Raw genomic sequence first — 12,720 nt, 5'->3', positions numbered from 1 at the left:
TGGTTTGCATGTGGTAAATCCACTCCCTACCACTGTAAAATTCCAAATTCCAAGTATGCTGGATTGAGGTGACTTATTTTTAAAGGCACCAAGTACATACAGTCACTGGATGCTCACGACAAGAGTCAGCAGCTCTTAACCTGTTTGTTGGCAAAGGGCTGACAGCAGCTTATCAGGTCTGATTAATTATTGGAAAGACTGATAAGGAGAGAAACTTCTAGGTTTGTAGTCAGCGTGTTATTTCCATCCTGCTACTGTAAACATGTAGAGAAGAGCTTCTGTAAAGGCTCATGTATGAAATACAGCATTTAGAATTCATATGTATCTAATATATTGTAATGAACTAATTAGTTACTAATATGCTAGTCTTTTTATCATTGGGTGGTTCATATTATGAACTTATTATAGTGATAAACCCTGTGCTGGAGCAGTAAAAACATACTAAAGAGAGACAAAGATGTAATTAATGGGCCTGAGCAGGAAAGATGAAAACAATGTGAATTCAAGTTGAGCAGAATACTTATTATTCCCTATGAACTTCAGAGGAACTGCACTTTGTCTGACCATGAGGGAGTGTTATAATAAGAACTGGTATCATCTGAATAGAGGGGGTAAGGGGATGGGGGGAAAAGATATGTGAGGATGCATTGTCTGTTTGTTGCATTACATTTTGGGAAATACACCTATTTGCTTTCTGGTGGACAGTTAGATGAGAAGCTCAATATCACTCTTGTGTCTGTATGTTGAATATGAGGCTACAGCCAGCAGCTAGTTAGCTTAGCTTAGCACAAAGACTGGAAACAGTGGGAAATAGCTAGCCTGGCTCTGTCTAAAGGTAACAAAATTTGCTTATCAGCACCTCTAAAGCTCGAAGATTATAGGTCATATTTTGTTTAATCCGTACAAAATCCAAAGTATAAAAACAAAATTTGCTATTTTAATGGAGGAAGTAACTTCCTGGAGTATCCACAAGGCTCCAGCAATCTTTCTGTCACATTATGGTTGAGTTCTCAAAGATTACTTGCCAGCTTACAAATTTTTGTTCTTCTCAAAGTTTAAAATCTCTGTTTGATTGATTGGATTGTTGATTGAAGAAACCCGCCAAACCAATGTAATCTTTCACCTTTCCAGTCTCGGAGATGCAGATGCAGAGTTGGCAGTAGCTGACGATGATGTGGACGCCACAGCAACAGAGACCTACTGCGGGGAGTGGAAGAATGACAAGCGGACGGGATTCGGTGTGAGCCGGCGGTCTGACGGGCTGCAGTACGAGGGGGAGTGGCTCAGCAACAAACGCCATGGCTACGGCTGCACCACGTTTCCTGATGGTACAAAAGAGGAAGGGAAGTACAAGCAGAACATCCTGGTGAGCGGCAAGAGGAAGAACCTGATCCCACTCCGGGCCAGTAAGATCAGAGAGAAGGTGGACCGAGCTGTGGAGGGAGCACAGAAGGCAGCTGACATCGCCCGGCAGAAGGCTGAGATCGCTCTGTCAAGGTAGCGGCTCCATGGTGGTTTGTGGATGAGTGTTTGTGTGGTGTCTGTACCTTTTGTTGGAGGAATGGTCTAAACTGGGTGCACACACTGTGTGTATGCTGGGTTGACAATTTTAGATCATGGTTTATCTCAAAAACTATATCGTCAGAGGCCTTCAGAAGGTCTTTTCAAAGAACATGGCATTTCCTGAGACAGGCAATATAGCAATCGATTGTGCGATTGAGGTAAGAATGTCAGACAAGCTGGGAATTTCTGTTTTTGTTTTGTTTACCTAAAAAAGCTTGTACCCACAATGCTAGCTTAGTATTTTTGGGCAAGTCTTACGTCTCAAGTCAGTAAGGGCAAGTTCATGACAGGGCACAAGTCTGTAAAAGAAAATTGCAAATCCTTTGCAAGTCATCGAGGGTTTTGAATGCTGACCATTAAAAGGCCACGGCAATTTAGATGTTTTCCTTTGAAAGCTGTGTTAAACTTGTTATCCTTAAAGATCTGGTGGCCTTTTTTGACTAATTTTTATAAAAAATGAGTCTATTTTAAACATATATGTGATATTTTATTCACAGCCCAGATTCCCCTCTGTCCTCCAGCGGGCTATTTCAGAAGCTATTTACATAAAATCTGCATTATTAATGACCACCTACTCCGATTAGCCAGAGGTGTGGCCCCAACCTTTATCTCCAGCCAATTGGAATACGACCTAATGAATAATGAAAGTTCCCTTACGCCACATCTTTTACTGGAGTAATGGCTGCGGCTGGAGACGTTAGACAGTATATAGCAGGCTATAAACTGGAGTCTGATTCTGAATGAGAAGGGAAGGAACTTGATGCTGCACAGTTGAGATTTCAACATGATGTTGATGTTTAAGAACGGTGAGATTCTGTCTAAGTTTCATAATTTTTTCAAACACTTTATCACAGATATATTAGCAGAGTAACAGAGAGCAATGACATTCATGAGTGCACTGGTTTTCAAACTTCATAAAAATATTAAAGATCAAAAAACTGAAAATCTTGCAGTATACTGAGTAGGGGTGTGCCCGAATACAAATACATTATTCGGCAAAAGCCCAAATAGTGGGTTTTATATGAATATTTGTTTCATACAAATATTTTAAAAATTATTTGTTGGGGGTGTTCCCCAGAGATAAAGTTGAGCTACTGACATAAGCAAAGTGCTCTTAAAGACTCACCATAAACTGTTGGTACCCTTCTCCTTTCCACAAAGTTAGGTTGTATAAAATAGACAATAAATGAAAAGTGCAAAGCAATAATCGCCTTTGAAGTTCCTCCCTACACTTTACACGGTGTGCTGTCGCTCTATTATGGGTGTACAAATAGATAGGTCTGGCTGCAATGAGGTGATGAGTAAAGTTTTAGCTCAGTAATCATAATCATTTTCTAAAATTAAAAGTGTAATAAAATCAAAAACAGGATTTTTAAGCCTCTTTCCACTTTTATTCGAATACAAATACAGATACAAATAATTTTGCTGCCTTAACAAATACAGATACAAATACAAATACTGGGATCTCTGCACATGCCTAATACTGAGTCTCACTGAGCAGACAGTCGGCTGTAAAACGTGCAGAACACACACACAACCACTTGGCAATAATGGAGGGAAGATTGTCTCCAAAACTGAATTTCAGCCATTCCTGGTGTAAATTTCCATCCTCTGAAAGGCTGTAAAGACTTTTTAGCTGCTGAATAACCAGCAACACTTCCAACGTCCTGCTTTGCTCGTCATCCAGCTGCAATGCAAACTCTGACTACAGAAGTTACTGCAGGGGTGGGCTCATGCTAAAGGTTTCCTACGTATTTGATTTGGCTGTTGGGTGTGACGTAGTAACATGTTCCACCTCAACACCACTAGCTCTATAGCCGCAAATTTCAAAATTTAAAATGATAAGAATAATAATAAAAGACTAAGGAGATAGAGTTGATTCATTTTACAGTACAGGAAGGCCCCCACCATCACCCTAATTCATCGCGAAGCAAAATTGTTTTGCACCATTCCAGCCCTTTAAGATATCAGTCCTGGTTGATTTGGCACCGTTGGTTGCCCTGGTAACAGCAAGTGCAATTTGATACTACAAGAAATACAGCAGAAGAGCAACTGGTGTGTCCGTTTACAGTGCAACCAAGACAGCTGAAATCTTTTCCTGTGAAGCAGCAGCAGTAGGATGCTCCATTTGCAACAGTAACATAATACTGCTCTGATACAGTGAAAAGAGAGCACACAGAAAACAATGAGGGTGTTACCAGTAAAACTAAATTGAGCTGGATTACGTGCTGCATATTTTTCTTGTTTACCTGCCTACCACTGTAGGTAGGTAATCTGAAACATGCCCAGGAATGGTGGGCTCTGCCATTACCAATAACAACTACTGTACTATATATTAGGGATGTGCAGAGGGCCCAGTATTTGTATTTGTATCTGTATTTGTTGAGGCAGAAAAATATATTTGTATTTCTATTCAAATAAAAGTGGAAAGAGGCTTAAAAATCCTGTTTTTGTTTTTATTACACTTTTAATTTAAGAAAATTAAAGTGTTACAATAAGCGTTCATGAATAAATTACTTTACAAAGGAGGTCCCCACACCGGGTCTCGAACTGGAGTCTCCCAGGTCAAATACGACTGTGTTGACTACTGAGCTAAAACTCAACTCATTGCCTCATTGCAGACAGACCTCTACTTATTTATACACCCATAACAGAGAGACAGCACAGTGTGTTATGTGTAGGGAAGAACTTCAAAGGCGATTATTGCTTTGCACTTTTCATTTATTGCCTATTTTTTACAACCTAACTTTGTGGAAAGGAGAAGGGGAACAACAGGTCATGGAGAGTCCCTTGGGAGCACTTTGCTTGTATCAGCAGCTCAGCTTTATCTCTGAGGAACACCCCCAACTCCGAGAGTGATGTCCAAATTAGGAAATGTGCGTCATGTAGCAGGTGGATGTGACTCCCCTCGTTGAGACCTGCTGATAGACGTAACAGCAGAGCAGAGGGGAGAGACTAAGATCGCGATGTAACCGACCTGCGTGCTGGTGTTTGACATGTTTTTTTTTCTTCCTGAAAACAAAATTTTTTAAAATATTTGTATGAAACAAATATTTGTAAAAAAACCCCCACTATTTGTGCTTTGCGGAATAACGCATTTGTATTCGAGCACACCCCTACTATATATACTACTAAGTAGGGAGGTAATTACTCAGTGTAAACACATTACATGGCAACTGCAGAAAAAAATGCCAAACATAATTTCATGATTTCATGAAAAGCTTAAGATTATAACTTTTTACATAGTTGAGAGCAAATTCAGTCCTAATTTTTATATCTACTTTTATTATTAAATTTTCATCCATTGGGGGCACCACTCTTTTTAATGGAAGGGAACAAATATGTTTAATTAATCAGTCAATCAATCTTTTAACCATAAGTACTTTTCAGTACATTGACCACTTGTTTTCTGCTCTCAAAGAACAAAAACAAACAACTTCTTGTTAATAAATTAAGACATTCATTTAATAGCTAAACATCTGAATAATACATGATAAAGACAATCATAGAACAAATTAATAAAAGATAATATGAACCTACCTCACTGGGCCATACTGAGGTGAAGTATGTGACTAACCCCGTGTCTAGACTGCAAGACTGCGATGCATTTTTTTCTCGCACACGCACGCAACAGATACACCCTCATTTTAATCTGCACTAGCTCCGTGCAGGCTTGCGTCTCAGCTGCATTTCGTGGGTGTCGCCGCGACCTGAAGCGTTTATTTACACTTCGAGTCTAATTTTTTTGACAATACATGCAAAACTACAGTCACTGTGTATTGGGCTCTGAGTGCTTCAAAAATGCGGGTTAGATACACTCAACACTGTACCTAAACACCTCCAGTGTAGACACAGATGGAGCACTCACTGCTGCTGCAAACACTACGCTTTCTGTGTAGACACAGTGTTAAAGTCATAAAAAATGGAGGGACGCTAGGGAAATTAACTTCTATAAGGAAATTGCTTATTTTTGAATCAACTCTTATCACAAAGCTGTGTTGTTGTTATGCCTGCCTGATGAAGAATTGTTGTAGCGCTGAGATCATCTCGGCAGGCCCGGGGTGGTTGTGCCGTGTTTAGCTCACTGGTGTGGCCTAGTTGTGGGATACGGGCCTGTTGGCTGCAGGGCTGCCATGAGGGTGTCTCTTGGCCACTGCAGTGTTGAGTCACCAGCGAAGTTCAGCTGATCTTGCTTCAAGGCTATGCCATGAAAGATGTCTTCGCTGCTGGTTAAGCTCCCAGGCGAGACCAGGTACAGTATGTCACTGAGTAGATGGGCTCGACAGCGGGCGTAAGTCCCGGCTCTCTGAGGCTGTCAGGCATGGCAAAGGTCCCGGCCAATGCATCGCTGTCTCTTGGTTTTGGAGCGATGTGGGCCAGCGTTGAGTTCAGGCTTTTGTTGAGTCTTTGTGATGTTGGTTGAGTGTCAAATAGGGGTGGGAATCTTTGGGAATCGAGATTTGATTCCAATTCTTTGCTGTCTGATTCGATTCAGAATTGATTTTTGATTCAAAGCCAATTCTTGATTGAATGCATAGAAAAGGGGGCACAATTTTCAGTCTCTTGCTCCAGTATACTGTGTGCCAAACCATTCACCGGTGTCCTTATTCCACTGAAATACAATATGAAACATAACTGGCAGACAAGATAAATGGTTGCAGCCTTTTTATTTTAAAAAGTTAACTGCATTAATTAATGAATTAATTAATTTGAAAGCATCTTACAGTCTCCTGCCTATATGAGAATGACAAAAAGAGCGGGAGGCGGAGTGCTCCACTGTGTTAGTATTAATGTTATGTCTCCAGCAGTGCAGAGCAGCCTCTCTGCTGCACCGTTAACTGCAGGGAAAGTCATCACTGTTGCTGCAGGGTTTTTTGAGGTGAAACAGACTTTTCAGAATTATTTTCTTCACCTCAGAGTTGGTTTAAGTTGTTTAATGCAGCAGTGTGTGTTGGTCAGCTGGTCTCGTTTGTTACTGCTGGAGTTCACTGCTCCCCTCCGCTAACGTTATTCTGTGAGTGCTGGTGTAGAAAGTTCATAATATACTTCATGTTCATCTCACAAAGGTAATTATTTAGTCATTAAATCGAAACATGTTTGCAACCGCTGCCTTTTTTGAAGATGTATTACAAGATAACTCAAGTGTGTGTGTGCTGTAGACTTTTCGGGTGCTGCACGGCTCTCGCAGTTGAGTTCCGCCTTTTTTGTTCCGTCAACATCACATTATAATCTAACATTTAGAAAATCGATTTTTGACATTTGTGAATTGATGCAGAATCTTCCACGTCCACATTGCAGTGCATCTAAGAATCGATTTTTTCCCCACCCCTAGTGTCAAATGAATTATTTCTGGCTACACTGACTTCTGATTCCTTTGGTTTGATAACTTCAAAAGTAAAAAAAGTAAAATAGTAGGTAAACAATATTATCTGGTTTAAATACTGATTAGACAACTTAATTCACATTAATTAAGACTTGACTGGAATAGGAGATATACCAGTGTTAAGTCAAATAAGGAATGCATTTCTCAAATTTATTGCACTCTCTGGAGATAAGGGAGACCCAGCGGAAGTCCCTGTCCATGTTAATGTGGAGTTATCTTGTATTGTTTTCGGTTCGAATGCTTTAAATGCTTTTAGTCCAGTTGTTATTTTAGTTTATCTTATCATACTGTCTCTCAAAAAGGGGTTTTTGAAAGCACCAGTGTTGATCTGGCAAGTGTAACTGGTCAACCCTCACTGGGGGAGTTGAAAAGGTCAATTCATCTCTTGGGTGAAACACTCACCTCCATGTCTCCATGCAATTCAAGAAAGGTGTTGTCCAGTGGACTTAAAGAAAAGAGAAGAGAACATTGTGGCCATGTTTTGTTTTCAGGGATAAAGTGAAATTCTCAGTCATTTTGATGGCACTTTCATTATATAGCATTACAATACTGTGACATTTTGTAAAATCACTGCTCAATGCAACAGGTACTTCTTTTAATTCTTCCAAAGCATCTATCTTTGTATCATATAAGTGTCTACCCTGCCTCAATGTGTCTGAATCATTGAGGAAGTTGGTTCTGCCTTTAAACACTTTTGGATGGCTCCATTCCACTTTAAAATGGAGCTCAATGACAGATTAAGAACAGGATTAAGGTTAAGGTGAACATGGGGTTAAGGAGGTTATAGTACAAGTGAAACAGCAAGCGAAGCGAGACCGTCTAGAGCTGTTAAGACTTTGATGACACTGCTCTGCTGAATGGAAATGAGAGCCTGCTCTGATAATAACTCTGCTCATTAAACTAAAACAATGAGCACAGCTGGGGTTATGATGTTAATGGGCGTGTCCTGGCCTTCTTTGCAGCAGCCAGAAACTTTTGGACAGGAATATAAAGCAAATATTTTGGTTTTTCAGCCCAGGACTCAAAGCAGAAATTAATTAGCTGTCCTGGGACCTGTAGCCATGGATACGCATTGATACCCTTGTCATGGGGGGACCAATCAGAAGTAGGCCTGTGACCCATTTTGGTCCCAGACCTTGTTGTTTCAAGCAACCAGGTTATAGGGCTGTGGTGACGGTAGTTCTGTTGCTGTCAGACCTGCTCTTTCTAAACTTCATTTGTGAATTGATATTGCATTGCAAGGTTTGGATAAGAAAATGTAACAACTATCAAGGTACACATACTGCATAATCTTACACCACGGAGATCAATCAGGGGATACAAATTGAGCAAGCCAATTTGGCTGCCAACTTCACGGGAATCCCATTCCAGAGTTTGCAGACAGTTTGCATAAGCCAATTCTGAAAAGTAACTCAAAAGGTCACAAGTTAAAGGTCTATCTCAGCTCTCCAATGGCGTGAAGGAGTATTTCCCAGGTACTTTACCTTGAGTATCCACAGTCAGTGAAAAGAGGCTTGATTTGATATATTTTCTAACATATAGGTTGTGTTCTAAGGGTCAGAGGACCAGGTTTTTGAATAAATCCACAGCATATCCATATACTCCAGTAGGATATGCTGTAAATCCAGGTGGGGTAAATGAAAGAACAGCACTTGGCCCTCCCTCATTACCACCCCTGTGGTGCCCTTGTGCAAGGCCCTTCATCTCCAACTGCTCCAGCAGAGCTGCTCAGTGGTCACCAGATCAGAACAGTGTTGCACCGAACAGCTTTCAAGTGTGAATGAGTGTAACTGTGTGAGTGTGATCAACATCCTCCTGCAAGAGAGTTTAGATCTCAGTGAAACTTCCCTGAATAAATGATGGTTTACAAAATATCTCTATAAAAGAAAAAATAATTACATGTTTGTGTTTTCAATCAATACCACTCTCATTGCTGTCCATTCAATATGAGATGCTACAGCCAGGAGATGGTTAGCTTAGCTTAGTTTAGTCTAAGGTTTGTCAACGGGGGGGAAACAACTGGCCTGGCTCTGTCCAATGGTAAAAAATTCTGCATCTCCAAAGCTCTCTAATTAACAGGTTATATCTTGTTTCAACAGAAATATAAAACTACAAGTTTGGTTTTATGGGGAGTTATAAGAGTGATATCAATCTTCTCACCTAACTCTCAGCAAGAAAGTGTATTTCCAAAAATTTTGAACTATTAGTTTAAGGTGGGTGGTCATTGTCAGATGTGCTATACAGATTGCAGCTATCTGGAGATTTGTCGTCATAGACTAGACATTAAAAAAAGAAAATAACCTGGAGTCTCGTCGGACTTGCATTCCTAAAAGGTTTGATTATAACTACAATGGAAAAACGTCAACTGCTTGTGAAGCATTTAGGTTTGAGTTTTTTCACTAGCTTGACCTGAAGCTTAAAATTTGACCTAATTTTTTACAGTTTCAGTTTATATATCATGCAACATTCACCTTGTAGCTGAAAGTGTTCTAACTAAGCTGTAATCAGTTGCTTTAAAAAAAACCTGATCTGTACTCTGTGGAGATGTGCTGCAAAATCACATCCTGCTGCATGCAACCTACATATGACATACTTTTGAATACATAACAATGGAAAAGAAACTCTGGCTTACAGTGAAGTGGCTACTCTGGCTTTGTGAAGCTATAGAAGTATAAATGGCTGCAGAGTGAAAGTAGCCTCAGTGGGTTAGTGACACTGAGTTAGTGAATGAACCAGTAGTCTGAAAAGGGGTTAGGTTTACTATCTGATTAGCAGTTGACCTTGGAAGTAATCAATAATGTAATAATGTGTTGCACACTGACATTATGGTCAATAACTGCCTTATGTACAGTACAGTATATATGTGTAGTGTGCATGTGTGGAAGGGAGGTTTGAATCCTTGTGTTTGTATGAGTGGATTACCTGTTTTCTACAAGTGTCACAGCTTTGATTGCCAGCTTTTTAAGATGGAGACAGAAAAAAGCACAAGAGAGGGACAAAAAGGTGTGAGGTAGAAAAAAGGGAAAAACAGAGATGGAGAGAGTATGAAGTGGGAGTGAGAGAGAAAAGGACAGTAAGAAAGAAAATGAAAGATAAAGAGAGAGAGAGAGACATAGAGAGAGAGAGATTTCCGCATTATGCCAACAATGTTGGCAGGCAGCCTGAGAGAGAGCAGAGGCCGGACCAGAAGCTCACACACACACACACACACACACACACACACACACACGCAAACACACACACACACACACACACAAACCTGCTCTTCCTTATTATGCTTATACTCTTACTTGGAAACCTTGTGAATGCAGCTGCTGAACATGCCTGTGTTTGTAGAGTGTGCATGCAAGAGGATACATGAGCTGAATCAGTTAAGATCCAATCCTATTAGTCCTGATGACAGTCTTCTGCTGAGGGCAGTGTGACCACTGCGCTACAGCTGCTCACCTAACTCATCCCACACTGTTGATAAGTCACGCAGACAGGAAGAAAAAAGAGAAAGAAAGAAGTGGAAAGACATGTGCACACAAAGACAAAACATGCTACAGTTTAAAATCACATTAGTAGTGATTTATATGTTCTATTTATATACAGTCAATGGTTCTCACATATATATGATTAACAGATATACCACTAACTTAGACCTCATGCGTAGCCAGGAAAGTACTGATGGATGGACCGAAACTTTGTCACATGTATATAGTCTCATTTTAATGCGTGCTCATGCAGCATGAATGTCTGGGAGTTACAAGCACCCAGTTTCATTGCTATTGCTGGCTATGGTAAATACTTGTAAAAAGTTATTGTCCTGATTGGTCAGCCTGCTATAAAAGGGCTGTTCGGCGCTAACTAGCTTACAACTAGCTTACTTTGTGTTGCTGTAGCAGCTGTTTCTATGGTGAAGATTGTCAAGAGCTCTGATGAAAATTTATCAGTACAATGATGGATGTTATTGCCAATATTTGCATTCTCCATAAACAATCACTAAACCAGATGGCCTGTGTGGAATAAATTAAAACACATCTGTCACCCAACTATTTAATATAACATATATTTTATAGATAATAAAATGTGAAATGATTAGGTTGTTTCACAATAATAAGTCCATGCCATGTAAAAGTGGACTGTGTGTAATATAATAATAGTGTAACTGACCTAATGAGCCTCCACTGTGCACTATGTGTTTTGCATGAAGAAATATTGTATTACCGCGCTGCTGTGTAAATAGAGGTTGATGTCTGTCAGACTGCTGTAGAATAAAGTCTCCCATGTTCTTTTGAACTTCTGAATACATTTGGCACAGAATTAGTACCTTAGTTACCCTCTAAAACTGTAAAACCCAAGACTAATTTAATTCTGTGTAACTAGCTATGTTTAAATTAAATTAAACTTTAATCCTCTGTAGGAAATTCATTTTGTAAACAAGTGTATCAACAAAGCCAGTAGGCATACATTAATATATAAATACTTCACAGCAGATGATGTGAATGGTTAGCCTCCGAACAAAAGCTGCTTCTCAGTTACTGTAAATGAAGCCAGTTCGTTCAGGTACACCAATGTGCTTTGGACCACTGATTGTCCTCATCTCACATATGTGGCACTGGCAGATAAATATGACACAGGCTCACCCAGTCCAGTCCCACCCAATTATTCTGAATGTTCCTGGTATTAGCATGCCTCTGCCCACAGAGCTAGATCCAATCTGTCTGTAATACATCAGGGCAGCTGTACTCATCACTGACCAGGCTGTCAGAGAATTTCTTAACATTGATATATTTCTGAGAGATTTCAATAAAGCGCCTTGGCCGAGCAAAGTCACGTATCCTGTTGTAAAAGGTTGCAGAATTCCCTGTGCCTGTTTTCTTGTTTCAGTCCTGAAATCAGTGTAGTCGAATATGAATCACTGTGTATTTTGGCAATCATTTGTTTTGCTGTGTGCAGCAGAATTTAAGTACATAGAGTACATGAAGAGTTGATGTATCCTCACCTACTAATGGAGTAAGTAGGCAGTAATGTAGTATACTGTACAAAGGTGAGTAAACCCCTCCTGGTGATGCAAGGCAATATAAACAACTACAGGTATCAATAAACTTAACTTAAATTAATTTATGGTTTTATGAGACACTATTTACCTATCACACCACTTTGACACAACAGTATGTACATATCTGTCTGTTTTTCTCATTAATATGTGAGGTAGTTTGCTGCATATAATGAAAGTACGTGCTAAGATGTTGATGTTTTTGGTTTTTCCCCTTCTATGTAAAGCAGTTATTGCAAAGGAAGATCAAAGTTGTGGATACTTCCCCTGGAGATACATGTGTGTTTTGTGGTCCATACTGTATCATATTACTACAATTAGAGGAGCTTGTATGAACAAACAAACCTGTAATGGACCTAAAACTAAACCAAAAGAGCAGCTCCAGTTTTTTTTCTTGGTGATGTCTTAATCTTCTTTACCAGCTTTGAGACACAAAGTTTTTGTATGTTCACTGACCTTGTTAGAACTGATCACAGGAATAATAAATGTGAACTCCATCTCAGTGGGAGTACATACAGAATCATTTCCAAGAGAAAATTTGCCTTTTTTGTTGTGTGTTAGTTTTCAGTCTGAGCTATAGTGCTGCTCACCAGAAAGTCTTCTTTCATGCAGGGCAGAGTGCTACAATAATTCATGACCAGACTTGTGGTTTAGAAGGCTGGGTTGCATTTTGCACAAATAAATAAAGCAGGCAGGCAGCAGTAGGCGCAGAGAAAGATTTTGACTAACTTTA

General features: G+C 39.8%; 1 protein-coding gene across 1 annotated transcript in view; it reads left to right on the top strand.

Annotated features, from left to right (window-relative positions):
• Nucleotides 1-12,720, top strand: part of jph3b (junctophilin 3b) — a 52,999-nt gene that overhangs the window by 17,829 nt on the left and 22,450 nt on the right. The window contains exon 3 of the mRNA XM_067588862.1: nucleotides 1,132-1,497. Coding sequence (XP_067444963.1) covers nucleotides 1,132-1,497 — 366 coding nt within the window. The remainder of the gene's footprint in view (nucleotides 1-1,131; nucleotides 1,498-12,720) is intronic.

Source organism: Thunnus thynnus, chromosome 5, assembly GCF_963924715.1.
Source record: "Thunnus thynnus chromosome 5, fThuThy2.1, whole genome shotgun sequence".
Taxonomy (NCBI): Eukaryota; Metazoa; Chordata; class Actinopteri; order Scombriformes; family Scombridae; genus Thunnus; species Thunnus thynnus.
Note: the sequence above shows the minus strand (reverse complement) of the source record. Positions and strands in the feature narration are given on the sequence as shown.